Source organism: Blastomyces dermatitidis (genome assembly GCF_000003525.1).
Source record: "Blastomyces dermatitidis ER-3 genomic scaffold supercont1.3, whole genome shotgun sequence".
NCBI classification, from domain to species: domain Eukaryota; kingdom Fungi; phylum Ascomycota; class Eurotiomycetes; order Onygenales; family Ajellomycetaceae; genus Blastomyces; species Blastomyces dermatitidis.
The window spans coordinates 1,857,570-1,882,993 of NW_025544776.1; the positions used below are offsets into that span (position 1 = coordinate 1,857,570).

The following is a 25,424-nucleotide window of genomic DNA, read 5'->3' on the forward strand; positions in this document are numbered from 1 at the left end:
GTCATGGCGGTGGATATAGCATTGGATATACGCGCGTTGGAGCGGCCGAATCAGTGTAGTTTCAAAGTGGATGTGGGATATTCCTCCAGTGATGATAAAAAATGGTAGCTTTTTATTTATATTTATTTTTACCCCAAACGCCCCGGGTATAATGTCGGCTATGCCTAGCAAGAGTTAACTCGTAATCCCCACTCCCGCTTGCCGAGCTCATCATTACTACTTGAAGAATTGACAATCCGAGGAACGGCATATGGAGACCTGGATATACGCGGACATATTATTCAGAGCGCATATCCCCTTGCTAATCTGAATGCACCCCAAATACAGTCCATTGTGGACTAGAACTGTCATTCTTAATTTTTTCGGGATGAAATGCACAATAATAAGCCGAGATCGAGACCTCTTTCAAGTTCCCCAAAATAGCTATCAAGCTCGCAAGTTGGCGCAGGACATGGGTAGCGAGGTCATGTGGCTCAGAGAATTTTCAAAGTATTTTTTTTTTCTATTCCGCTAGTTTAACTAGCTTAACAGGCTCGCGGCAGCCTCGAAAACCATCCAGAATGTCCCCCAACCTTCTACACTAGTTACTGTTACTGAGAGCTACAATGATGAACGGATTACTCCCCATGTCTTTCAAAGACACTCTATGACCAATAAAGTCATCCTGATGTCATAACTAATGCCAGCGTGGAATTCCGTTTCGAAGATGGTGCATCGAAATGCAGGATGCTGACTATGAGCTCATCTCAGCACGACGCTGTCCCAACTTCCGCGTATTTACGCTGTATATAGTAGCCACAATTGTCTCCATAATTGAGAAGAATCCTTGTGGGTAAACCCAGCTCAGAACCATGTTCTCAAGTCCCCACAGTTTTCCAATCATTGTTGCCACGAGCTCCGATGGTACAAACCAGTTGACAGTCCAGTCCTCTCGTCCCATGTAGACTTTGATAGTCGGTGGAGAAGCAGACGGGGCATTCGTATGTTATTCATGGGGAGTAAACCATGAGCAAAGCCAACTTTCAAAAGGTCAAAATTGGTTCGAGTTGTTCGTACCAGACCAGGCGGAAGTCTCGACGTCAGGTACAGGGGATAGAGGTAACAATTATTATATTATTAATGTAAGTTATCAACTTACCCTAGGCTTCGAGCTAATTAATATTTGAAAAGTCGCTCACCAGGTGTAAGAAGGTATGCTGAGTCTCTGTACTCCGTACGGAGTACTAGGACGGAGATACTTGGTCACATCGGATAAAGTTTGCCTGGTTCTGGTAATATTCTTTTAGGGTTAAAAGTTAACTTACTTGGTGACGCGCCGCAGTGGACCTCGACCCTCCCACAATCCACTCCGTTGGCCCCGCCATGATCCATGATGAGACGATGTCAGTTAGACTTCGGGAAGATCCTTTCGTACCATTACTCACCGTTGCTTTCTTCAAAAACCTCCCTCATTCCTCCTCTGCTTCCCTCTCTTCCCCTTTTTCTATTTTCCATTCCTCCCATATTCCACTCCTCGTCATCTCACATCCCTAAATCCTTAGGTATGCCTGGAAGGACTCAACTTACCCCAATTGGTGACAATTGATGAACGTTGCGACTAACCCATAAACTGGACCCAGATATTAAGCAGTGAACTTCCCTCTCGAACAGAATGGCCGCCCAAATCCCCAAGACTATGAAGGCTCTCCAGTCAGTATACCGCCATTTGCATCTGCCCACGCAGTAAAATATCCAAATCCTGGATGTCTTTGAGAAGAATATGGGATGCGATTAGAAAGTTCTTCCATCTTTCTTTGTCCCTTGCTGACCATCTGTGATTATTTTTGCGTTTAGGTACTCCAAGCCAAGGGAGTTCGGAATTGTCAATATTCCTGTCCCAACTCTCCGTGAGAATGATGTCTTGGTAGGAGGCCTCTTGCGAGATCCCTCTCATTGCGCTAGACATGTCTTGTTTATCGTGTTGAATGCCTTCTGACTTTGCAATTTATAGATTAAAGTCAAGGCCTGCGGTGTCTGCGGCACAGACCTCCATATCCACGACGGAGAATTCCTGGCAAAGGTAGGCTCAGAACCCTCCCTTGTTTTTGGGATCTGAAATATGTTCCGTCATTGTACTAGAAGCTAATCTAGGTAACATCCATAGTTCCCACTGGTCCCTGGTATGATGCAACCCTTCGCTCACACGAACTCTTGGATTTGAATACTAAATCTGTAAACTAGGCCATGAAACCGTTGGTGTTGTTGCTGCTTTCGGCCCCAAGGTCAAGGGTTTTACCGTTGGTGAACGTGTCGTCGCCGACAACTCGGAGCTCTGCGGAGAGTGCTTCTACTGCCGGCGGGGAGAGGAGCTTCTCTGCGAGCACTTCGAAGCCCACGGTGTGACGATGAACGGAGGTTTCGCTGAATACTGTGCTTATCCTGGTAAGACAAAGTTCCCAACCAGCCCAGGCCCAGTCGTTTAAAATGGGAAAATGGTTCCTGACATTTCTGGGTCTTTGTAGCCGGCCGGGTATTTAAGATCAAGAACCTTTCTGATGTCGACGCCACATTGCTTGAGCCGGCATCATGCGCTGCGCATGGCCTCGATAAGATTGCCCCCAAGATGGGCTCGACAGTCCTCATGTTTGGCGCTGGTCCCACTGGTCTTGTAAGTCTTCACCTACGTTCGAGGAAATTCCCATCCGTTTCGTTCGCCTATTTTCTCACATACGCCATCCTGCTAGGTTCTTGCGCAAATGCTCAAACTAAACGGCGGTTGCAAAGTCGTCATTGCTGCTCCCGAGGGCCTCAAAATGAATCTGGCTAAGACTCTCAACGCTGGTGACGAATATGTCGAGCTCTCCCGTAAAGATCCTAGCGCGCAGTTCGCCAAATTGAAGGCGGATAACCCATACGGATTCGACATTGTCATCGAGGCCACTGGCAGCGTGAAGATTCTAGAGGATGCCATCAACTACTGCCGCCGAGGTGGTAAGCTTGTTGTGTACGGTGTCTATGCTAACGCCGACCGCGTTTCGTGGCCACCATCAAAGATCTGTATGTCATCCGTTCCTTTCCCCATCCCAATTTTGATATGTAGCACCTAGCTTCGTTAGTACTTGGCTGACTTCTCCTTCCTCCTTCAGTCGGCGACGAAATCACCATTCTTGGAAGCTTCAGTGAAACTTACAAGTTCCCCGCTGCCATCGATTACCTTGATTCCGGCAAGGTTAGAGTTGACGGAATTGTAAACAAGGTTTTCAAGCTCGAACAGTGGGCTGAGTGCTTGGAGGCAATGAGGAATAAGTCTGCCATTAAGGCTGCTATCACATTCGATTAGGATATATCCCTGGCTGCGCATTTTGTTGTTTATTTTTATTTTATTTTTATTTTTATTTTTTTTAATTTGAATTTGTTTTTGGTCAGTGCGGTTCATAGGTGAAGTTCTTTGGATATTGAATATAGGTCGGGCGGGTAAATAATATTTTTCAAAAGTAACATGGACATTAGTAGAATGATCGATTTTAAAGTGATCATAAGTATATCTTCGACAAATGGTTATTCCTCACGCACATTTAATCAATCTGATAATTGGGAAAGCATTTACTGATGTCTGCCCTCAGCCCTTTAAATATGCCCGCAATTGAGGACCTTGGGCATAAAAACTAGGGTAATGGGGGCTACTAGGCCTGGTTCGTGTGTGGGATGCCCAATTACCATCACCATAGTTTTGTTCATGTTCTTGTATCACATCCCTAGTTGGTATGTTAGGGGTGTATCCACACGTTGAAGATGCTCATCGATGCCCCGGCATCGACTGCCTGCGAGCAATGATGCCGACCCGGCCCGTAACTTAATCAAGTTAGAAAGAGAATGAAGATGGAAATTATTATGAGTGAATGAAAACTATACGCACGGCAACATGTGAAAGGTGGATACCGGTGATCATGGATCCATACAATTTCCCACGTTAACTCAGACTTCTTTTAACTTAACCAACTGCGGAAGGGATATGGTCTGCGACGTGCTTTTGTAATTTTCGTTTCTTTGTCCCAAAAGCGAACCTCCTCCTATATACTTATTTGCTTATCATATTTGAAGGTAGCACGTGATATCAGACATTTGTTCTGGATATATTAACTTACATTTTCGAATTGGTAAGGTATCCACCACTCCGTAAAAGCGCGTACCGTAGTACAGGTGGGTGCACAATATGGGCCTTGAAAGCTTCCGACTGCAAATTGCTCTATGATCTCTACCTTGTACTACGCGTCAATTGCCGTTGAGTTGCGTAGGCTTCTTGGAATATGAGGTCAGTGGTAACAGGTGTTAAAGGCGACAATCCATCAGCCTATTTATTTCTTCTCAGTGTGGGACAATCGGGTATAAAATCGACATTCGTTGAGGTAGAGTGAGTATTTCCAAGGTCTCGATTCAGGCACATCCAAAAATAGCAGGCGGGGTTGCGATAAGGTTTGTCAGCCGCAGAGCTCATGGTCCGAGCTTCTCATGTAAAGAAATCGCCTAAGTCTAAATGGGTTAGTGGCTAGCAGCTTCCAGTTGGGGTTTGGTCTCCGAGTATCCATCATAATTATCATCGTCACTGGCTCAGGGTCTAGTCTTGTGATGGATCGTATACAACAAACGGAGGGTGAATAAAACGATACGATGGTTAAACCACTAACCTTCAAGGGTGATAAAAAGCGTAAGAAGCGCAAGCGTCCCCAGACCGAAACGGATGACCAATCTCTTGCAGGGCGGCCTGATCCTTTAAGCAACTCCAAGGAGAATCCTGAAGACGTCTCTGCCGCCGAGGAGGACCAAAATTGGGTTTCCGCAGACTCACCGACAGACATACTAGGCCCAGTCGTCATTGTTTTACCCTCGAGCCCGCCCACGTGCATCTCATGCGATGGCAACGGGAAAGTGTTTGCTCTTGAAATTGAAAACCTCATAGAGGGAGACCCCGCCACGGCGGAGCCGCATGACGTGCGACAAGTGTGGGTTGCTACGAGAGTCGCGGGCGCTGAAGGTATCAATTTCAAAGGACATCATGGGCGGTAAGTTATTCCCGGATTTTTGATGCAATTATTCTGAAGCTTCATCGTCCTGGAATCTTTTGGCTAATCACTGAAGAGGTTTATAGATATTTAAGTTGCGATAAATATGGAATCTTAAGCGCAAACGCTCCCGCCGTATCGGCTTACGAATCTTTTGTCCCAATACCCTCACCGGACTTGCCTGGTACATTCTCCTTCCAAGTAGCAGGTGGCGATAGAGAAGCCTTCCTCTCCATAAAGGAACCTCGCGGCACTTCCGCATCTACGCCTGCGTCAGCAGTCGAGATCCGTGGCGATGCATCCAGTATCTCATTCACTACTACATGCCGCGTCCGCATGCAGGCGCGTTTCAAGCCAAAACTAAAGGCATCCAAAGAGTCCAAGGCATTGGAGAAAATCAGCCGCAAGGAATTGGAAGCTGCGGTGGGGAGGAAACTGGAAGACCACGAAGTGAAACGGCTGAAAAGGGCGAGAAAGGAAGGCTCCTACCATGAAGAAATCTTGAATGCTAGGGTTAAGGGAAAACACGATAAATTTGCCTCGTGATGCAGGTTTTAGCCTCCCAACACTGTATCGTACAAACCGCGCTTTGATTAACCAGACGTTCTCGTGTTTCTCGCCCCTTAAACGAAATTGAGAGATCCACTCTGTGGCGACTTTTCTTGAAAGAGACCTCGAGAGAACATAATCACTTCCCCATTCGCTCAGTCAGATTGACCTGGAACTTGGATGTCTGTCTGTTTGTACATACATTGACATGCTATTATACGCTCCAAACATGAACACTGGATTTGGCTACCATACCAGCCCTGTATGGTATCCCATGCCGTGGGATTCGATTCGACTTCTAACTTCTATCGGCCCTGTAACCGAGGCGGGAGGAAATTGTACCTAAAATGCATATTATGGCGGCTAGAGAGAATGTTTTGACGTGGGCCCTTTTGAAGATCTTAACTAAATCTCCTATACGGTAGCCATATGATAATTCTTGGCCCAATGGGTTTAGTTATTAGAAGCATTATAGGTTCGGGGGAGGCCGCGTACCCCCTACTCTTTATCTGGGTTAAAAAATGTGACTCAACAGCAATGGATGATGAAATTCCCACAAGAAAACAAAGTATACATTATCTTCCCCCAGGTACATATATACTTCCCAAGAAGTACCAAAATATCTCAAAATATCTATATATTAATAAACAAATAAATGAAAACCCAATTACGGCGCTTGTGCGTCTAGAAGTTTCACTTCCGTCCCCATCTGACATCTTGGGGTTTAATAATTCAGTATATGCGTGAGATGGTTGAAAAAGTGCATAGAAGGGTACAGTCTCAGGACATGCTGCAGAGTGAAAGGTGAAAAGGAAGGAAAAAGAGAGAAGGAGAAAAGTTAGGCATGTTGGCTGGCGACTGGCGACTGGAACGTGTCGGGGGCGGTTGTAAAAATAATGAATGCAATAAGTAACAGTGTCTTGCAGTATATATAAGAGCAGGTCATATCAATGATGCCCGAGGGATTCAACTATCATCAAGATTTAGCAAAAATTTGGTGGGTATCACGCTTAACAGCTCTGTAGACCAGGCCATAGTTATATGCAAAATGGAACTAGAATGTCAATCATAATTCGTTAGGCAGGTTAATCATAGGCAGGGTCAGGGTCGGTAAAAGTACGTTGGCATCCAGCCTATCGAACTATTGGAAATAGTATTTGTAGGAGTTTGCGCACTACCAAAAAAAATGCGTGAGCATGAATTCATTAGCGCGGGTGGATGAAGGCCCCAAGCAGAGATAGCGATAAAATTATCAGTTGTGAGGATTTAGATAGGCTTACATTTTGACCGAGAAGCGTCTTGCGCTCTCTCCTCATCTGCAATCATGGGTCGGTAGCCGAGCATCGCCACAGCTCTCATGCGCATTTCTTCTTGCCGCTGCCTTGAGAATCTTTCACCTGTCGGAGGTGAAACTGTGGCCTGGGGGCCGGTTCTCGACTGCCTTAGTGCATCAACAACGGAATTTCGGAAACCGCCACGATTCTCACTTACTCTGTTCTGGGGTGACTGGTTTCCGTTGCCCAAGGAAGTAGGCATTGCAGCGTCATAACCACCATTGCCAATCTCTATCGTTTGTGGTGGACGAGCCCTTCGAGCGAGTCGTTCCTGACGAACCATAACACGGGTAATTTTCTCGGGGCAATATCCACGGGGCAATACACTTTTCTTGCAAACTGGGCAAAGGCTACTATTCTGCAGGAGGAAATTATCGATACATTCGGGATGGAAAATATGTTGGCAGGGAAGTTCACGGACTGTGGTTTCGCCCCAGTCGTAGTCGTCGAGGCAAATTGGACAAGTTGTTTGTGCGAAAGTAGGTTCGGCATGGTGTTGTTGGTTGTTATCGATGGGCGTGGTCTGCGATCTTGGAGAAGGAAGGGAAGTCCCAGAGTCCGGGGCAGAAGAGAGAGGCGGAGGCGGTGTTGTAGATCGTGATTTACGAGAATAGAAGGCTTGCGATACCCTTGATATCCACTTCCAGCCCGAAATCGATTGAAGAAAACTTCCTTTATCTGGTGGTAATTTGGACGGTTCGTCGATAGATTCTGGGGTCATTTCTGTAGTAGGAGGGATCAAACGTTCAATTCTACCTGACCCATTACAGATATAGAGAGGCATTTTATCTAGAATATCTTGTGGGACGTTTAACCGCTTAATACCCAGAGTCTCTAGATCAACTTCTCCCGCCGCGACTCTCCTTTCCAAGGAACGCAGTTGGCGCGCTTGAATACACCGCATGGCGATGGACGAGAAGAGAGCAATACAAATTAGAATCGCTACAACGACCAAGAGGAAAATCCAAAGGCTTGGGAGGCCACCGGTGGAGTTTTCTATATGAAAAGGTCAGCCAAATTCCTAAAAGTTCGGAGGATGGGGAACCCGTACTACTTATAGCAATTTTCGAAGACACCCGAACCACGTCACTGCCCTGGAACCTTCTCAGAAGGTCTTCTGCGTATGGGGCGTCAGCAACACTCCCTGAGTACTCGCTCAGAGCACGCATCACACTGGCACCGTACACGCCAGGGATCGCATAAACAGGGTAGCGATTCGTAGTCTTCCACATATCGCGGTCCCCTAGATCCCAGGTCGGGTGATCGGCGAGAGGAGGAGTAGTAGTCGATTCATCTGGCCGGTAGAAAACCGCTGCGTAGGGCGGATTTCGCGACAGCGCTGCCAAGAAAGATATTGTGCATGCAGAAGAGACCCAAGGAGCAAGAGATATTGACCTCCTTGGACCTGGAATATCAGAGAGGCGAGTTACGTTGGCTAGTATGAAAGGAGTTGTTGCCTGCCGGCACGGGTCCTCGAAATCCAGCTCCGGGACGTAGAGCAAGCCTCGGATCGCGTCTCCATTTCTAACATTCGTTGTTGATAGGGTCTGGATCTTATCACCTATGCTGAGCTCAAAGGAGATGCTGGACTGTAGGGTTGTAGTAGGTAGTAGTATTAGTACCTAACTATAGAGGGTGGCTGTAATGGTTGGATTGGAGTAGAATATTCTCACATCTACAGGCACCGGCCTCGTTAAGGATGAACCCTCTGACGGAATAGCGTGGACCACAGCATCGAAAGCGTTTGCAGCTATAACGAAACATTAGCAAAAGCTGTCCAAACACTTTTTCCAAAAAAGAGCTTGGACTCCACAAAGGCGACTTCGGAGGGACCTTTTCAGATCTTCCAAAATCATACGTTGATTTGCCTCCAACGGGGAAAATCGTACCCATGCTTTGCAAAAAAAACCCCGCAGGATCCCGATGTCAATGAAAGCACGTATTAAGAATCAAACTCAGCAATGTATCTCATAACGATCACGAGAAGCAAGAGAGTATTGTTGCAGTCAGGAGGGGGACATTGGTGGCTATTATTGCGATGCGCACAAAAGAATGAATACAATAATGGCTGGCGTAACTGACATACATAAACGCATTATTTAACTACGGGACAGATAAAAACATGCAGTGCTCTGGCAGTCATTTCGCTTTTGAGACCGGACGGGAGTGGAGGGCCGAAATGCGACATCCAACAGCGGGTCTCCCTACTGCGTTAGGTCGGAGGTTTTTTTCTCGGAGAAGTTGGCAACGCGGGCGAGACGGGTTTTGCTCCGGGATCGTATTTGGCAAGGGTGGACTTTGTCTAAAGTCTTGTCTCCAGGATCATGAAGCTATTGGCAACGGCTCGCTATCATTGCTGTCGCCCAGGTTGTGACATGAGTGTTTCGTCTGGCGAGTCAGCTGCCCTGTCGTTCACCTCGTCCCAAGCTCTGGCTAAAAGCCACCGAGCCCCACCTGCTAGCTTCATCTGTCCGCATCCTCTCCGCATCTGTGCGGCGCCGTGTCGGCTGGGGGGGGGGCATTCTATCTCCAGTCCCTCTGCGCAAGAGTCTAAATTAGAGTAAAGCGAAGCGGTGCACCTTTTCTTTTCTCGGCTCGGCCAATATTTATTCGTCTTCTTCCCGTAAATAAATATAACCATGAGCTTCGTCAAGTTACTCAGGGCAATGATCACTATGGGACTTCATCCATAGTTCTCCTGCGAATAATATCTCAGAACCCTAGGTGGCAAAGAATCTGTCTAGCCCGCGGTTACAGTGACCACAATGGGATCCTCGGAGTTTATATGCACCTCCTGCCATGCGACTTGGAGGAGGTGATTATCATAGGGCTTATTGGATCCCCCCAGGCGTGTCGCGCGATAGATACACCCCAATTTTCATACCCAGACAGAATATATGCGAATTACAGCCGAAAATATTCCGGATTTCTGCTCCCGTTAGCAGGCCGAACGAGAGCCAACATGTGCACCACCTAGCAGATATCCGGTGAGACCAGTGGTATTATTTGAGCAGTCGGCAACATACCGCCAGCGGGGCAAAGAACACCATGTAACCAACTTTTTGAGACGTGAAAAAATGGGACTCTCCTGTCAATCACTCGTTGAGCAAGTGTTCATGCAGCGAATAACAGTCGAGCCTAGTAGATTCGAACTATTCCCGGTTTTCGAGATATAGAAGACAATGCGCACTTGTCCATGAAGTATTCAGCAAGTGGGAAAAACGTTGGGCTTTATGTGCATACTAAGTATCAAACAATAGTTTACGCTGTTGGAAGGGGATCATCAATAAAGACACTGATGAGCGCAGTGTGAAGGGCCTGCTAGGATAAACATTAGAGTAACGTCGCGAGTAGAAGCCTGGTGTAGGAGTGGTTTGTCTGCGTGGGGATACAGGCCTTGCAACTCTGGAGAAAAGAGTAAGAAGATTGTCTGTCTAGCTCTTTTGAACACCGAAATACGACCCATAAAATCTCGATCTAGAATGTTAAATGGCATGCTAATGGATCAACTGTCAAACCCGACATGTACTCCGTATGACAACTTGAGTTGTGGCACTAACAATATCAAATGTCAAGTCATCCAATCCGGTAAACAGCGTGTAGCGCTGTCTGTTAAGCCTCATCATGGGTAGAAATTCAAATCGCATTCTCTTCTAACCATTGTTCACATTTTCACTTAACTCAATAAGTTATTTCTGCATTCACAACAACACCTGTGGAGTAATAAAAGAATCAATTGAATGCATTCTCTAAAAAGGTTGTTCTTAGTATATAGTTATGCCTATAAAATCATATTATATATTATTGATTTACGCTGTATTATTTAGCCAAGATAAAACAACCGCGGCTTTCCTGGAGCCATTTCGCGCTATTCCAAAAGAGATTAGAGAACCAACACCTGAAAATGTCTTGGCATATCGACACTGTGGAGTCCAGTCATGTGATATCAATGACCTCAGTTGATCGCGACTTCGACTTCAGACCTGCGGCGCAAGAGACATGGCGAGAGGGTGAATATGAAGTGCACACGGCATCCAAAGGGAAATTAAACCGCCGGATCACCTGAAAAGTGTTAAGCGACCTGCGCCAAACACCTGTAAGTTGGCTCCAGGCCTTGGGGAATTTTCCCACCCAAAAGTTTGATCTTCCCCTTCTCGTGTTGCGCTGTGTAGAAATCCTTGGAAGTTGATGCCCATGCTAATTTGGTCACCCCGGGTATCCTCTATAGATAGATGATATAGTAATCATTGGTTTTCCTGGGAAAATTACATACTATACCCACCCAGTTCCCACCTTGCACTGCCGCCCCGTCATCCGGGCATTCAAACCTCCAAGAGGTATCATCGAGCATGCCTCCGCCACTCGCAAATAAGAGTAAAGGGAAGGGCCGTGAAGTTAGGAGATCCCGAAGCCGCAACACAACTCCTAGCTCTGCTAGCACTAATACCGTCACCGGGCTGGGCTCTCTGGACAATGATATTTCAAAAATGCTCGTGCCAACGACAGTGCAGTATTCCGATATCCTTGATAAGTTGGGTGGAAGCGGCCAGATTCCCGAGCCAAGAGCGCTTGAGTCCTTAGTGGAGCATCTCAAAACCCTCAGCCAGCTTGCTGAGGCAAGAGGCGAAGCATGCAATGCTGGAATACGAGAGATATCACAGAAACGAAAAGAAGCCCTTGAGGAACTGAGGGAGCGCGAGCAATTTAATCGAGATGCAGACGAACGATTGAGAATGAAGAGAGAGGCAGACGATGACGACGATGCGGGGCGATCCTCCAAAGGGGGGAAGCTGAAAAGGAGAAAGGATAGAGGGACTGTCAAAGAGGATAGACCGCTATCACACGGAGCTCATGCTGTAGTCAAGCAGGATGGAACAGATTTGAAAACAGATAGTAAGCATTCCATTTTGTTATATCGCTTGCCGCAACTAGCATTTTGTTTCACTTCTGGCTGCCAATAACAGCAATGACACTGTTTATTTTCATTCACCTTTGTCTCACCTTAAACATTTTTGCATCCTATTTTGTGGTGATTTGAATCTAACAGATAGAATAGTTCCACATCGCCGCGGTGCGAAAGACTCGCTTAATACAGCTTCAATTCCTTCCAAGAAGTCAAAAAATATCGTGTCCAGTACTTCCTCGCTGTCGCCCACACCGTCTCCAGCGCCCACTGGCCCTGGAGATCAGCTCTCAACTGCGGGTTCGCCCGAGTCCATGGATAGTTCAGATTCTCACCAGCCGGAGCCGGCGCCATCTATTCCACAATATCAAGTGTTTGGGCCTGATCCCCTCACATTTGATGATCCCACTATCTATCATATCCGAGACGTTACCCCAGGAATGACAGACGACGAGAAACGGAAGATTTACAGTGTCGCACAGTTCCCAAAGAGTGATCTCAGCCATATGATGACGGGAACTCCTCCAGACAAAGATTTCAGTAATGCAAAGCCTACCAATCAAGTCAGCGCCAACACATTCGCCACCTATATTGAACCGTATGTTCGTCCGCTAACGGAGGAGGACATTGCGTTTCTTAAGGAGAGGGTAAGTCGATCATTTTGGGTGGAAATCTCTGCAACTACAAGCTAACTCCTCCCACACAGGGTGACCGCACGACTCCTTTCCTCTTACCGCGTCGAAACAAAAAACACTACACTGAAATCTGGGCTGAGGAGGACGGGTCAATCAACGTTGATTCTTCTACTCAAGAACGAGAGCAGCTTCCCCTAAACCAAGGCCGTGGAAGCATTGAACAGATGACAGATGAAACTGCAGAAACAGAACAAATCTCTGCACCTCCCCTCGTCAGCCGTCTATACTCCCTGCTTCGTTTCGAACATCGCACTCTACCGGAGGAAAACACGGCGGGATCTATTACTAACAATGAGGATGCCAATACGAACCCCACAGTGAATGGAGACACAATGGATTTAGACAACCTTGTGGGTGGTGCAGAGTCTGATACGAAACCGTTTAACTCTGCGACAACCTTCGTGGATGCGTCCCCGAATGGTTTCAAGGTACCAGCCGCCAAGCTCGAACACGGACAGCTGGACGAACGACTGAAAGCTGAACTTCGCTACGTTGGGATTTTTGGCCAGGATGATAACCCAGACTACGACGCACACTACGACGATGACATCGCGGAACGCCTACGTCTCTTACAGGCAGAATTGAAGAAGCAAATGATTGTCAATGGTGCCCGCAAGGCCCGGCTCCTTGAAATCGCCCGCGAACGCCTTGCTTATCAAGAGTACAGCACGATCCACGACGACCTGGATTCTCAAGTCCAACAGGCATACCTTAAACGCACGCGCACGCTTGGCAAAAGCAAGAAGGGCTCGCAGGCTAAGCATAGACCTGGCGGTGCGGGCGGGGGTAGCCATCTTGTGGCGCCCAATGCTTCGGGAGCGGGTGTAAGCAGGCCAGGAATTGGCGATGTGGCCCGCACGCTGATGGATCGTCGGAAGCGGTGGGCTGATTGCATCGGTCCTGTGTTCAAAGATTGCAAAACGACAGTGCCTGGAAAAGACGAGAGTATCTTTGACCCTGCGCTCATGGAGGAGTACGAGAAAGCGGAGTTGGAGGGTTGGGACGAGGAGCAAGAATAGACCACCACCAAACAAATCTTTTTGTTTCTATCCTTTTCTTCTATTCCACGGTATTATCCAAATTTCCTATTGCTTTTTGGGGGGGTGGTTTGTGGATTGGGAATGGTTTCAGTTTTTGTTCGTGATATCCTGCTCTCTATTTTCTGGGTTTTTGTAGGATTTTACCCGGTGTAGGCGTCTTCAGGGCAAGGTTTTAGGACGGAAAGGGGTTTGGGCGCGCTGTCAAATAAGGGGGAAAGAACTATTGGGAGGATGTAAATGTGCGTCTGGCTTTTTTTCTTTTTTTTTAAAAAAAAATTCAGGAATCATCACTGATTCAATGAACTCATCCCAACGTTCACCGAGTCCAATTTTTGCTGCCTTCACTCCCATCATAACGTCTGATTCTGAGGAGTTAAGGAGAAAACGGGATGTATCCACCGTGTCAAGAAGTGCAAGAAGTGGACTTTTCTCTAACATTATCTACGTAAGAGGATATGGGTATATTGATTGCAGTTATATAAATCATCCAAGTAAAGCACAGGCATTCCGCGCACGGTTCCAGATCCGGGAAAACAGCAACAACGTACATCATAAATTATCCAATCTACCGATCAATAATCTGTACCTCAAACGGATACGACTTCAGCCGATCGGTAAGTTCTTTCTCACTGATTTCTAGCTCCGTGCATATCTGATCGAAGCAATGGGCGCCATCAAGATACTTTCCCAGCGTCTTATCGTCAATCAGGGCCTCCTCTTCGCCTCCCAAAGCGTAATCATCGTCCCTATCATCGTCAACGGCGTTGTCGTCGTTGGTATACGAAGTAGTCGAAAACGCCGTCACATCACTCCCGTCCCGCGAGCTAATTGACCGACGACTCCACGTGGACAAACGACGTCCTCTCCCCCCTCCACCTTCTCCTGCTCCTCCTAAATCAGAACCGCCACTGGCGACAGATTCACTCTGATTCTTTTGGGAAAATGATGAGGAGGACGATGACAGCACAAGACCATGCCGGTGTTGTCTTGCTGGTTGTGCTAGATATCCGGTTGCAAAGGCGTATTTATGAACACGATACAGGAAACCCTTTATGACGCCAAATGTTATGAAGCGTCTTAAATCAATGTTGGCAAGTTCGCGGCTGTGTTCGATATACCACTGTTTGACAGTCTTTCCCTGTCTAAGACTGGCGTAAAGCTCAATTAGTCCGACCCCGTCAACGATACTGGCGCGCTGGCCGGCGGGGTCACGGGAGGCAGTCCCCGAGTTGGCGACCAAAGGCCATATATCATCATGGTCCACATGGTCATCTCTACGCCCCTTCGATCTGCTCCGTGAACTGGATGATACGGTAGATTGGGTGGATGCGGTCACTGTTGGTGGTGCAGTTATGCTTGGGGTGGGAGCGAAACGAGTATTTACATATCGTGCGCATTCACGCTGCATGTCTTCGTCCACTGCGATGGTTGAACCGAACTGAGCAGTTGGGGCATATATTGCCGTAAAGGAGAAGATATCTAGGAGAAATATGCAGCCGTAGTAGATCAAATGTCGGATCGCGCTGCATGTCAAAGAAAAGTCCGTATCTGCAAGCGCCGAAATTATGCGAACGCTGTTAACCCCGTTGATAAAAGGTACGATCTAGAGAATGAGTAAGAATGGTTTTCCCATATAAATCAAAAGTCCGGCTCACGCAGGTCCGACTGCGACCAAACTTACTCTTAGCATTGTCAGATCCCAGTTTTCATCCACAAAGGCCTCATATCGAACCGTGAATAGTGGTACATGCCAGGCTTTCACCATAGGTGGTGAGGGATAAATAGGGAATAACTTGATATTCAGAGTGTTGAGTTCATCTGACCGAGGGTGTCAGTTAACAATCGCACTTACCACGGGGGTAAAACAAACTGTTCAAAAACGAGGGAGGCAAATCCTTCAAGAATACAGATAAGACAACATACCAATTGGAATCATACACTCGCAATAATTATTCAAATCCTCCATCAACGTCTCACACAGACTGTAAACCTTCCCTTCTCCGCCCTTCGAGAGATCCTTTGACAAAAATCCAGACTGCTCTTCTAGCCCACACATTAGATGCGCCAGCTTCTGCACAACGCTTTTGAAAGTGCCAAATTCCTCATCTTCCGCCAGCACGATGCAGAAGTTGAATATAAACTCATTTCGATCGTATTTCGGGGAGGTCATGCACACGGGGGAGCCAACGATGCGATAACCACCAGAACAGACGTGGATTAGATTGCCGCATAGTTCCTGTCGCGGAATCACGAAGAAGGATATATCAGAGAAAGTAATCAGGGGAGGTTGGTTCGGAGGTGCTGTTGGGGACGGCACGATGGCTCCATCAGGAACCTGGTGAACGACCTTTGGGCCTGGATAGAGAAGATGCCTATTAGCTTCGAGTTACAGCATAAAACGTACGCGTGGAGCTTGCTAGTTACGTAGTGAGATATAAGGTCGGTCTCTTACCTTCCTGGGTGTCGAACTTGCTATAGAATATTGCCTTGATCATTTTCGTTCAATGCGGACAAATATATAGCCTTGAATACTAGGTGCAAGTACCATATCCTCGGGATTTGGCGCGGTCGTCATTAGTTAGACAATAATAGACAGCACAATTGCTTAGCCTATCCATGGTCGCCTAGCTGATCCTGTGCTTTGTTGCGCCATTCAGATACATCATACAAACCCTATCGTTTGTCGAGGGCGCGCGCCTTCGGGTGTTTTGACGATGGAGGAGCGAAGCTCAAGCTCCCAAGTCACATGCTAGCTTCAACAGGACCTGTGGGTGTGTGTGTGGTGGGACCAACCAATAATACAATTAAGCCCAATGCAACGCCAACTATATTTAAAAAGGAGTTCAGATGTAATAGTACTTCATTTGGTTAAAACCAAAGAAATTCAGTAGTTATAGTAATTCTTTAAACAGAAGGTGACAACTGCTTGATACTATTATTAAATAAATAGCCCACAACTGAGTAAGAGAAATATGGATGAATGCTCTCTTGAACAAAAGCATGATGCACAGGAAGAGAACGAAAAATAAAATAACCCAAACCCTTCATTAACAAAGTATCAATTGACCGTTTCAAATGCGCTATTCCATCCGCTCAAGTGAACACCAGGGGGAAGCCGCTGATCGGCTCAATTAACAAAGCACTGCGTAGCTGGATAAAGAGCTGAAAGATAAGGAAAGGCTAGGGGGGGAACATCATAAAAAAGAATCGTATCTAGAAAAAGGACATGAACATCGCTGAGTAGCTCGAAAAAATGGAAGAAAACGATAAGAAATCTATTTGCAGAAACACCTGCTAGAAAGACGCGAGATCGAAGAAACGACGCAGACACGCCATTATGTTCCACCAGTATTAACGCCATCCCGACAATGAAATAAAGAGACATACGCCAACGACGCAAAGTACGCACCAGAAAAATGCATCACACAGTGTAAAGAAAATGAACTGAGCCATGCGCCCAGCTCTAGCAAACAGTGAGTATTTAGAAGGCAGTGTTGGGAGGAGAGTCCAATAGGATAATTTCTGCAGGAATTAGGATGATAATTAATATCGTAAACAGCTATGAGGGCTTATCATTTGAAGCTATCTCGCAGCTTCCGAGGTGGAATTTGACGACGAGCCAACAGCGGACCTGGATCCGATGGTGGGTCCCATTACCGCAGATCCGGGAGCGGCACGTCTATTTGACATCGAAACGGGCCTCTGCCTGGTATTGCTCGAGCTGGTCCTATGGCTGCGAGCACCAGGCGTGGTGGTTGACGATGACGAAGACGGGTGCAAAGGCATGTTGCTAAAGGACACGTTCAGCGGCCGGCCAGATCGAATTGCATGAAGCATTCCTATATATGCATTCTGTTCAGAGGCTTCCTTCAGCCACTGCTCCCAGTCCTCATCAAGGGGAACATTCGCTCCTCGTTGTCGTGCTTCCGCTGCTTGAATTAGGCGTTGATTTAACATAACCCCATAACTTTCCATCTCATCATCGTCATCACTAGATTCGTCCTCATCTTCTTGCCCGCTCTGAAGCTCTGATTTGAGTTCCAACTCCTGAAGTCCGTTTTCGCTCTCCAGATCCAGAGGTTGCGACTTTTGGAGGTTAACATTTTCATAGGTATGTATATAGACCGACGGTGGTATTGGCGGGGTGGCTGCTCTAATGCTGTCCGCCGTAGTATCCCTAACCTGGACAGAGTTATTCTCTTCGTAACGATCCCTGGCAGACTTTGTACCCTCCCAACTACAAAGCGAAGCGATTTCAGCTTCCGTCAATCCTAGTTCGTCGAAGGCTTTGAATAATTTCTGATGCCATGTGAAACGACCCAGCCTCATTCGGTGCGGGGGAAAGGAATAATCGAGCCCAGGATACTGGGCTTCAACACAGTCAATGGGGCCATAGAAGGTCGACGTCTCGATGCGAACCTCAGGAACAAGATGTCTGCTGATAAGGGCCGCAAATGTAGCGGGTTCGTTCATACGGGGTTTTGGGAAGATGGCTTTGTACACAAGTTCAGGCAGCAAAGGCGGATGCATGTTGGGTGTAGGTGCTCTGTACGATATGGTCGTTCACAATAGACGAATAAGAAGAATAGGAAGAAGGTAAAATGAGCGAGGGCGGCGCGGAAGGATGATTTATGAAGTAGTTGATATGAAGTAAGCTTATTAGACCGAGTTAACCTTATTTTAGACAACAAGCTTCCAAGGTTGAGACCGAGCTAACTGTCCGGTTCACTTCATCGCAGTAGTTCCCAGTTCAGACGGCGGTAGTTGAGAGGTTGACCGCTGGGAGATCCCAGTAGGTTCCGCGGCTCCTGCTATTTCCGGGAACCTTCTGTCTCCCTTCAACCCCTAACTGTTCGTAGAGAATAAATTTCTTGTGATTCTTTCACGACCTCCAGATATTTAGAAACCGTAATCTGATATATCGCGGGATCCTAAGGTTCCGTCGGTAAGTCGTGATCCGATCCGGTGAGCCCTCAACTAAGGTTTCACCAGTCAAGAAGTGTAGAGGATAAGGTTTAATTAAGAGAGGAGGCGGTTTGGATAGAGTTAATCACGACTTTTCTTATTTGGTAGTTGAAGAGTATTTCTCGCTGACAGTCATCGGTATTCTGTCGTTGCCAAAAGAGCTCAAAGGTCCTGTTATCCTTGCTAGAGTCCGATGACCTGGCTCGCTGTCTGCTGGGATGAAAGAGATTGGATGTAGTGTACCTGCACGTGAAGGACCTGGGGTTGGATACTAGCGAGTTTTAAGGCTAGGGGGGCCCGTAGTGTAGTGGTCCTATGGATCGGTTGGATCGGTTGGATCGGTTGGAGATAGGGAGAGAGTCGGAGTTCCAGGTTTTGCTGGTGGCAATGATGGTGGTTTGGTTGTGGTGGAGTGTGTTGTCGCTGATAAAGAAAGGAGAGGAACAAGAGCGGGATCAGGCGCAGTGCAGGGTGGGCGTCCTCGAGTCGCTTTGACTTATTTAACTTAATACGCCATAAACCGACGCCAAAACTATTAACGAGGGATGATGCCAATTTTCCAGACACATCACACCCAACAAAACAGACCACCCTGTGTGCAAGGCGCTTGGAATCAATATCGCCCCCAGCGTGAAACAGTCAATAGTTCCTAGGTGCGTTCGATGGAGCCTGCTGGCTAGACTCTTGACGGGGATATTTGAATCATAGCTCCGCCCCCGGGGCTTTGGACTTAGCACCGCGCGATCTCCACGCCTAACGTGAAACCTGAAGATGGGATTGGCTGACAAGGACCGCTGAACAAGAACAGTTCCAAGTTCCAGGAACTTGTGAACTTCAAGGAAGTGTCCCCCGGCTTACAGCGTATATCGGAGGAGGGAAGGGAAGGGCCCACGCCTAGTATTTAACCATTTATACTCAAGGCCCCGAACAACAGCGTGGTTGTGGCAGGGAATGGTTGTCGCCCATGTCCAGCCTATCGAAGCGCTAGATATCGCCCGCTGGCTGATTTATCCAAGAACGCTCGCCTGCAGCTTTTGCTCCCTTATTCTCTCACCGTCACTGGGGCCAATATTCTACAGGCTCCGGCTCATCGTCTCGCACCCAATCATGCCTACGAGACCCCAGCTGAATATGAAAGCAGAAGACAGGTCATTAGACTCGGATAGGTCTTGTCAAACAAGTTTCTGGCGGTGACGCTAGCAAAAACTGCCTACGGAACTTTAGCTGTGCATACATACATATGCTCCTCACAGGCATAATGGGGCGACCACTCTTGGTGAGTTAGCCAATCTAAGAAAATCTATATCCTCCTCTATCGTGTTCGGGGAATCAATTTGCTGGCGTCTGACGGAGCCGGCCTGCCCCATATGAAGGCCTGCTCAGTGTCGATGATGCATTCTACCCATGCAACAATCCTGCATCAGCAGAATTGTGCGTTGCTTAGCATACATCTCTCCAATAGAAAATGGTCACGTCTTTATAATGATGCTACTCCAGAGTTTTTTTACTTCCTTTACCTGCAAATATATTCCACGAGACAAAAAGGATAAAAACCCGTCTCCTCTCATTTACAAGCTTGAAGCCGAGGAATAGCCACATCCCACGACCCTTTTATTTCCGATACCCTTCTAAACCATATGACAAGATTTTTTGGATGATTGGCTAAAATATGTTTCAAGTTTCGTGGCAGCTTTGGGCGCTTCTTCTTTCATCTTACCCTTATGAAATGGCGAGCCAACTCAGTGCTCTAACACGATCTCTCGCTTGTGTGCTTCCCACGCATCTTTTTCATCACAGCGTATATATGTCCGAGTGCCCGGCCATTCCTCTCAGACTCATAGATTCATGAGCATGGCATCGTGGAGGCCAGGGAATACTTTGCTTTCCCCGGCTATTTATTGGCTTGTAATCCTCTCACGAAGCCTCAATGCTTTTGGGTACAACTGTTGCCTCACCCCATACCCCGCCAATAGGATGTACTTTGTTTCCAATATTATTGATGAGCGAGTACCCATCTCTCAATCCCTCAACAATGAACGATGGCCCCACGATATAAAGCATTGCGGGTCCTTGAGTTTTGAGACTGGGCTTCAACGTTGGTCTCTTGGCTTTTGATAAACGACCTGGAAGGGGAAACCGGCTTCGTTTATCTGGGGAACTGATAGCGTACCAGCAGAAATCATGACGATTTGCAATGTAGTGTGTGCTGTACATTAGATAGCTAACTGTGTGATGCGGTCATCTGTTTTTGCCTCTGATAAACCTTCAAGCACCGATATTGTCAAAACCCAGACCCAACTCCTGTAGGGAAATTCCAAGTTGTGATTCTAAGTTGTGAAAACGACATTATTGATGTTACATAAATCTTCACCCTTGTGCCCAGATTATCTACGGAACGGATCGGTTGTAATGAATCTCTTCCCCCTTGCCTATCACAGTCGTATTCGCACTGCCACCCACATTCAACCACCATAACTTCAGCGAAGTCATAACAACCATGAGAGCCCAGCGCTGCCCCAGTGCATTTGGCTCCCCGCTGCCCTTCAACTAGAGCCAGAACACATGTATAAGGCTTGACAAACCCTTCGGCCTCTCTCACCGCCCGGCGGAGATAAGGAAGAACCGATTCCATGGTTAGGATCCGTAGAGCCTGGGCCGAGTCGCACGAGTTTGAATCCGCGCCCCTTAACGTCGTCATTACCCTTCTTCAACTTGCTCCACTCGAATACCTCCCGCACCATCTTCTCATCGGCGCCAACCTCAATGGCAAAATGGAACGCAGCAACATTGTCATACGTAACGGTGCCGCGCCTAATCTCAGTGGTGAAGTTGTCGGCAACCAAGCTGAAGAACCCCAAAGTTAGCGGGCGGACTAGCTTCCATTCACCATAACCGTATATCTGTTGGAAGATACGGCCTATTTGGTGAGATTTGGTGAGATTTGGTGAGATTTGGTGAGAACGATTGATCTGATCGATTGTATGTATTGACTGCTTAGTTGATTAGTTGACAATTGTTTGACATAGAAGCTCCAACCGCTCTGCTACCTAGATTTTGGTAGAAGACCGTCTTCGGAGTTCTCCAACACATCCATAAATAGGTAGGTGATAGCTGTCTCACCAACGTATTTGGGTTTGCTGGTTGGAATCTTAGATAGACGCTAGTGGAGATGGAATTATCGTTTGTGGTTAGATGGGGAATTAGCACGCTCCGAAAGAGTGTAGAGAACTGCGACTTCTCTAGAGGAGAAGCTCTTTTTAACAGAAACAGGTTATACCCCAGGCTTTGCATCTGGCGCTTAGCTTTCCCTCGTTTTCTCAGGAAAACGAGGATGCGGGTGGCCGGTGTCCAGGGGAAGGATTTTCGCAAATCCAGTTTCCGATCCTCAGACTGTTAGAGCCTAACTCGTAGAGCGATCCACACGCACAGTTGTATTTTTGTGATCCCGCTATGTAACTAGCGTCGGACGCCCGCGCTTAGTAAGGTAAGCCGGTTTTGTCTTAACTAGCGGGCATGCATCGATCCTAATGTCGTCCCTTTGTTTCCTCTCTCTCACGTTCATCCTCAACAAAAACCCCCGACATTCAAATTCGAAATTCGGGGTCTTCACGCGAGCCTTTTGCTCTTTTTAGGATAAACTATGATGCCTACTTCTCCACCTCCAGCTGAACCCATTCGATTGTTCAAACCTCACGAAAACGGCCCGGAGTCGATCAGCGAAATTTTGCTCAAAACAACCAGGAAATCGCTCTACTGTCACCCGAAATTGTTGTCCGACTTGCATTTGGATGTGCTACGTGTTGAGGGAGTGGATATGGAATGCCCCATCGATCATGTCTTAGGGTGTCCTATTGTGAGTGATCTGTCGGATACAAATTTGGCTGAGGTCATGCAGCAACGTTCTGCCGCTGGGGGTCGATTCCACAACGTCGTGAGTTATCATGTTCGGATTATGGAGGAAGGCGCCGCTGCTGTTTGATATGGGATCCTGTATGATCGTGGATACGAGTAGCTATGGGTATGAGGCTTCCATGCACTCCTTTCTTCGTTCTTTTATCTTTATATTCTTCTTGGGTAAGTGCATATTGAAATGCGCATGTATAACTGATAATTTTCCATTTACACAGAAGCGGGCCCTTGTATAGACACCCTAAGCTACATTTCACCTGCAAAAACTGGGGGAAAACAACACAAGATACATCTCAGAACGCGAAAATTATGGCCGACTTCCCCAATTATGAATGATACCCGGACAGACAGTTTTTTCCCCATCGTCACTATTTTGTGCAGGAACCATGATGACTATAATCCGTGGGAAACGAAGGACTTGTCCGACGTAGCGAAGGAGAAGAGAATCATACGATGGAGACGCGCCTCGAAATATGCAGAAGTGGTCGCGCTATTGATTGCTGCGGCACAGAAGCAAGCCCAGAGACTCCCAGATAACCACTAGTCTGAGAATTAGTGCTGCGCGAATGCCATCTGTGTAAGCCATTTATTATGCGCCCCATTTCTCCTGTGGATGTTAACATTTGTGGCTTTAGCCACTTCTAATCTGGCCCGCCGGCACCCATGTGCGGCTCGTTCGAGGGCACATCCCCTGCTCAACATCTTAACGCCCTGGAGGACTCTACTAAACCTATTTTAGAAGTGCTAAAGTTGGAAATTTCTCCTGCATCGGATGTTTTGGAGACACAATGTTTTGGAGACACAAGACCAATCTCGGATTCTCTGTTCCTAAGCCGCCCTCCTCGACCAATACTTTTCCGTTTTTCGACCTTCGCATTTTGTGGAATGACGATAGCGCCCAAGAATAGAACATTTGTCACCAATCATAATTAAGCGCTAGCTAGAACGATTGTGCAGATCCTCCACCACTTCTGATGGCTATGCGCTATTGTGCTTACTCCATGCATTTTGGCCAATAAGCTGGGATAACCATCTGCTCAAACAGGATGCAGTTCCGAATCTCTCACGGCGCGTCGACATCGGGCAAAACTTGACAGGTAATAGAACTGATTGATGAAGCTATGAGGGGGGACTGAACTCTATAGGTACACATAAGTCAACAAAGGACTGATAGTCGAGCAGTGATGGAAAACAAGAAGAAAAAAAAAGGAGAGATAAACAGTCAGAGATCTTAGTTGCCCAGAGGACCCGCCAGCAGGCCTCTTTTAGTTGTAAAATTCCTATGACTTGAAGTATTGGAGCCCCAGGCCACACACTTATTACTTCTTTTCGATATCCTTGAGCAATGGTCCTTTGGACTCCAAGTAGTCACCCATCGCAAGGAGTATATTTGCCCCCTCAATCACATCCGGTCGAGAAAGATCATATCCGCGGCTAGTAAAAATACGGACCGCAGGACGACCAGGATCATGATTCACGTTTTTCATCCCTATCTTCAGCGATGTTATCCTAGGTAATGATTTTCTCCGTCAGTCTTCATTCGCTAAAGCACGAATTTAGGGTTATGATCCTCACGAGGTAGTTGTATCTTTCCTGTCCTTTTTGCCCTTCTGGTTGGACGGTGCCTGCCACCTTCAGGAGGTCGGCGAAATAGTAGCGAATATACGCGGGACTGAATATGGCGACCTTTAGGTACACCCTGCGCTAAGTTCCCGAGACAAGGAACAACCTTACTAGGAGAGCTCTCCAGGCTTAGTTAACTACCACAGGCGCAGGGCCAATATTTTGTGGGAAGAGTCTCTTACGTTGTGTCATATTCCGAAAGGTCCACAGGAGCTAGATCAGTTCCAGGATCATCACAGCAGATCTTAGGCGCTAACATATCATCTCTATCAGCTAGGAAGCCTCTTGCGTCATAACAGCCACGGCTTGCTCTGGGGTTGAACCGTCCTCACTCCAATTGGTGAAACGGGCCTTCGTCTAGACATCGTGTCAGCAACACTTACCTCGACAGAGCAGTATACCAGACCACCCTGTTCACCCCATCCATCTAGCACCATTAAATCCCTTTTGGAGAAGAGCACCTTCACTAATGCTAGTTCACATAGGCGTCGGGACTGCCAATTTTGAATGTTTTAGGGCCAACGTCCCATTCCAAACGCCAAGACGTCTGTTTAACAGTTTCGACTCGGCTTGGGAGGTTGGAGCCCTCATACATGACCGTACCAAACAAGTAAATCATCATCTGCATTGGGACTTCTGCCTTTACTCTTGCCAAGTGGCCGACCTGTTGGTGTTCGTAGATGGCGCGAAATCGTCATCGCTGTGTCCGCCTTCGGATTCACTACTAGGTTCGTGGTATTGAACGTTCTCCTTCCCTGCGTGATGGGGTTGAGATCTTGGGTCGTTGGATCCGGGGATAGGCGCCATGAGCGTCAAGAACGGACCAAACAGGACATCTAAGCCACCACCGGGCATCATTAGGTCCTTGAATATATATTAAGAGACTTCTATACCTATAGCTACAGATTTTTTAAATCAGATAATATTTATAATTACTGCTTTATAAAATCATCTTTTCTACTGAAAATAGAGAAATTATCTAAGTATGAGCTTTTATTTATATAGTGTCAGGTATTAAGTTTGAAACCCCCCCTTGCCACCCCTGTGATGCCAAGATATCACTAACCCAAAACCAGTTATGTCGGAATGCTGCTTTTATCATACTATTTACCCCTTTTTTACATCCGCTCTTACAGTAGCTACAAAAGAGCTTTAATAGAGGCAGCTAAGGAGGCATGGAATGCTATTGATAATAGTATTCTATATAATCTTTCTGCTACAATGCCTCATCAAGTGAAGGCAGTTATTTGCGGAGCGAAGCAAAGCAATATGTTAAGTGCTTTCAAACCTAATTAGAAGAGAAGGTGAGATCTGTAAGGCCTAGAGCTTAGAGCATGTTTATGTAACGTACACATACACATTATATG

At 47.0% G+C, this 25,424-nt stretch overlaps 10 protein-coding genes across 17 annotated transcripts; 5 read left to right on the top strand and 5 right to left on the bottom strand.

Annotated features, from left to right (window-relative positions):
• Position 1: 1 nt before the first annotated feature.
• On the top strand, positions 2 to 4,049 carry BDCG_02873 (alcohol dehydrogenase). Its single transcript, XM_045418438.1, has 10 exons — positions 2 to 1,121; positions 1,192 to 1,541; positions 1,620 to 1,689; positions 1,834 to 1,903; positions 1,991 to 2,059; positions 2,144 to 2,159; positions 2,221 to 2,421; positions 2,502 to 2,647; positions 2,724 to 3,036; positions 3,126 to 4,049. The coding sequence occupies exons 3-10, from the start codon at positions 1,652 to 1,654 to the stop codon at positions 3,317 to 3,319; spliced, it is 1,047 nt and encodes a 348-aa protein (XP_045275019.1). The 5' UTR covers positions 2 to 1,121; positions 1,192 to 1,541; positions 1,620 to 1,651; the 3' UTR covers positions 3,320 to 4,049.
• Positions 4,050 to 4,546: 497 nt separating this feature from the next.
• Positions 4,547 to 6,279, top strand: BDCG_02874 (uncharacterized protein). Its single transcript, XM_045418439.1, has 2 exons — positions 4,547 to 5,039; positions 5,126 to 6,279. Exons 1-2 carry the CDS (start codon positions 4,648 to 4,650, stop codon positions 5,583 to 5,585), a joined length of 852 nt encoding a protein of 283 aa, XP_045275020.1. The 5' UTR covers positions 4,547 to 4,647; the 3' UTR covers positions 5,586 to 6,279.
• Positions 5,979 to 11,058, bottom strand: BDCG_02875 (RING finger domain-containing protein; the record flags this gene model as incomplete). Of its 6 annotated transcripts, XM_045418442.1 has the most annotated exons (9): positions 10,483 to 10,679; positions 10,319 to 10,419; positions 9,949 to 10,240; positions 8,812 to 9,851; positions 8,596 to 8,672; positions 7,974 to 8,511; positions 7,080 to 7,918; positions 6,869 to 7,025; positions 6,008 to 6,762 (listed from the first exon to the last, which is right to left on the bottom strand). In XM_045418442.1, the coding sequence occupies exons 4-9, from the start codon at positions 8,813 to 8,815 to the stop codon at positions 6,722 to 6,724; spliced, it is 1,656 nt and encodes a 551-aa protein (XP_045280190.1). In that variant the 5' UTR covers positions 8,816 to 9,851; positions 9,949 to 10,240; positions 10,319 to 10,419; positions 10,483 to 10,679. The 6 variants fall into 6 exon arrangements, with proteins under 6 accessions (XP_045280189.1, XP_045280193.1, XP_045280190.1 ...); XM_045418443.1 differs by having other exon boundaries at positions 5,979 to 6,762; positions 6,869 to 7,007; positions 8,812 to 8,816; positions 9,009 to 10,240; positions 10,319 to 11,058; XM_045418444.1 differs by having other exon boundaries at positions 5,999 to 6,762; positions 6,869 to 7,020; positions 8,812 to 10,240; positions 10,319 to 11,058.
• Positions 10,887 to 16,380, top strand: BDCG_02876. Of its 2 annotated transcripts, none has more exons than XM_045418446.1 (5): positions 10,887 to 11,018; positions 11,151 to 11,815; positions 11,979 to 12,472; positions 12,532 to 14,174; positions 14,240 to 16,380. In XM_045418446.1, exons 2-4 carry the CDS (start codon positions 11,272 to 11,274, stop codon positions 13,537 to 13,539), a joined length of 2,046 nt encoding a protein of 681 aa, XP_045275021.1. In that variant the 5' UTR covers positions 10,887 to 11,018; positions 11,151 to 11,271; the 3' UTR covers positions 13,540 to 14,174; positions 14,240 to 16,380. The 2 variants fall into 2 exon arrangements, with proteins under 2 accessions (XP_045275021.1, XP_045280194.1); XM_045418447.1 differs by having other exon boundaries at positions 10,887 to 11,059; positions 14,240 to 16,167.
• BDCG_02877 lies at positions 13,211 to 16,293 on the bottom strand. 2 transcript variants are annotated; one of them, XM_045418448.1, is made up of 4 exons: positions 16,013 to 16,293; positions 15,484 to 15,915; positions 15,242 to 15,378; positions 13,211 to 15,163 (listed from the first exon to the last, which is right to left on the bottom strand). In XM_045418448.1, exons 1-4 carry the CDS (start codon positions 16,053 to 16,055, stop codon positions 14,126 to 14,128), a joined length of 1,650 nt encoding a protein of 549 aa, XP_045275022.1. In that variant the 5' UTR covers positions 16,056 to 16,293; the 3' UTR covers positions 13,211 to 14,125. The 2 variants fall into 2 exon arrangements, with proteins under 2 accessions (XP_045275022.1, XP_045280195.1); XM_045418449.1 differs by having other exon boundaries at positions 15,985 to 16,293.
• On the bottom strand, positions 16,307 to 19,374 carry BDCG_02878 (uncharacterized protein). The gene has a single exon (XM_045418450.1). It carries the CDS (start codon positions 18,088 to 18,090, stop codon positions 17,143 to 17,145), a length of 948 nt encoding a protein of 315 aa, XP_045275023.1. The 5' UTR covers positions 18,091 to 19,374; the 3' UTR covers positions 16,307 to 17,142.
• A 605-nt stretch (positions 19,375 to 19,979) lies between these two features.
• Positions 19,980 to 21,816, bottom strand: BDCG_02879 (uncharacterized protein; the record flags this gene model as incomplete). The annotated part of the gene is made up of 4 exons (XM_045418451.1): positions 19,980 to 20,731; positions 20,918 to 21,072; positions 21,108 to 21,515; positions 21,646 to 21,816. 4 exons carry the CDS (start codon positions 21,814 to 21,816, stop codon positions 20,440 to 20,442), a joined length of 1,026 nt encoding a protein of 341 aa, XP_045280196.1. The 3' UTR covers positions 19,980 to 20,439.
• A 349-nt stretch (positions 21,817 to 22,165) lies between these two features.
• Positions 22,166 to 22,504, top strand: BDCG_16627 (uncharacterized protein; the record flags this gene model as incomplete). Its single annotated transcript, XM_045425834.1, has 1 exon — positions 22,166 to 22,504. One exon carries the CDS (start codon positions 22,166 to 22,168, stop codon positions 22,502 to 22,504), a length of 339 nt encoding a protein of 112 aa, XP_045280197.1.
• Positions 22,505 to 22,539: 35 nt separating this feature from the next.
• Positions 22,540 to 22,978, top strand: BDCG_16628 (uncharacterized protein; the record flags this gene model as incomplete). Its single annotated transcript, XM_045425835.1, has 2 exons — positions 22,540 to 22,543; positions 22,653 to 22,978. The coding sequence occupies 2 exons, from the start codon at positions 22,540 to 22,542 to the stop codon at positions 22,976 to 22,978; spliced, it is 330 nt and encodes a 109-aa protein (XP_045280198.1).
• Positions 22,979 to 23,549: 571 nt separating this feature from the next.
• On the bottom strand, positions 23,550 to 24,967 carry BDCG_02881 (uncharacterized protein). Its single transcript, XM_045418452.1, has 3 exons — positions 24,722 to 24,967; positions 23,751 to 23,943; positions 23,550 to 23,573 (listed from the first exon to the last, which is right to left on the bottom strand). Exons 1-2 carry the CDS (start codon positions 24,913 to 24,915, stop codon positions 23,754 to 23,756), a joined length of 384 nt encoding a protein of 127 aa, XP_045275024.1. The 5' UTR covers positions 24,916 to 24,967; the 3' UTR covers positions 23,550 to 23,573; positions 23,751 to 23,753.
• Between the last annotated feature and the right edge of the window lie 457 nt (positions 24,968 to 25,424).

Coding starts and splice junctions, on each gene's coding strand:
- BDCG_02878 (XM_045418450.1), bottom strand. CDS start 18,090: ATGCATCCGCCTTTGCTGCCTGAACTTGTGTACAAAGCCATCTTCCCA.
- BDCG_02881 (XM_045418452.1), bottom strand. CDS start 24,915: ATGATGCCCGGTGGTGGCTTAGATGTCCTGTTTGGTCCGTTCTTGACG. Junction 23,944..24,721: donor CCATCTACGAACACCAACAG/GTCGGCCACTTG, acceptor ATCATTACCTAG/GATAACATCGCTGAAGATAG.
- BDCG_02877 (XM_045418448.1), bottom strand. CDS start 16,055: ATGATCAAGGCAATATTCTATAGCAAGTTCGACACCCAGGAAG. Junction 15,916..16,012: donor CAAGTTCGACACCCAGGAAG/GTAAGAGACCGA, acceptor TTCTCTATCCAG/GCCCAAAGGTCGTTCACCAG. Junction 15,164..15,241: donor GGGATCTGACAATGCTAAGA/GTAAGTTTGGTC, acceptor CTCATTCTCTAG/ATCGTACCTTTTATCAACGG.
- BDCG_02873 (XM_045418438.1), top strand. CDS start 1,652: ATGGCCGCCCAAATCCCCAAGACTATGAAGGCTCTCCA. Junction 1,690..1,833: donor AAGACTATGAAGGCTCTCCA/GTCAGTATACCG, acceptor TTTTGCGTTTAG/GTACTCCAAGCCAAGGGAGT. Junction 2,422..2,501: donor TGAATACTGTGCTTATCCTG/GTAAGACAAAGT, acceptor GGGTCTTTGTAG/CCGGCCGGGTATTTAAGATC.
- BDCG_02874 (XM_045418439.1), top strand. CDS start 4,648: ATGGTTAAACCACTAACCTTCAAGGGTGATAAAAAGCGTAAGAAGCGC. Junction 5,040..5,125: donor TTCAAAGGACATCATGGGCG/GTAAGTTATTCC, acceptor AGAGGTTTATAG/ATATTTAAGTTGCGATAAAT.
- BDCG_02876 (XM_045418446.1), top strand. CDS start 11,272: ATGCCTCCGCCACTCGCAAATAAGAGTAAAGGGAAGGGCCGTGAAGTT. Junction 11,816..11,978: donor AACAGATTTGAAAACAGATA/GTAAGCATTCCA, acceptor CAGATAGAATAG/TTCCACATCGCCGCGGTGCG. Junction 12,473..12,531: donor TTGCGTTTCTTAAGGAGAGG/GTAAGTCGATCA, acceptor CCTCCCACACAG/GGTGACCGCACGACTCCTTT.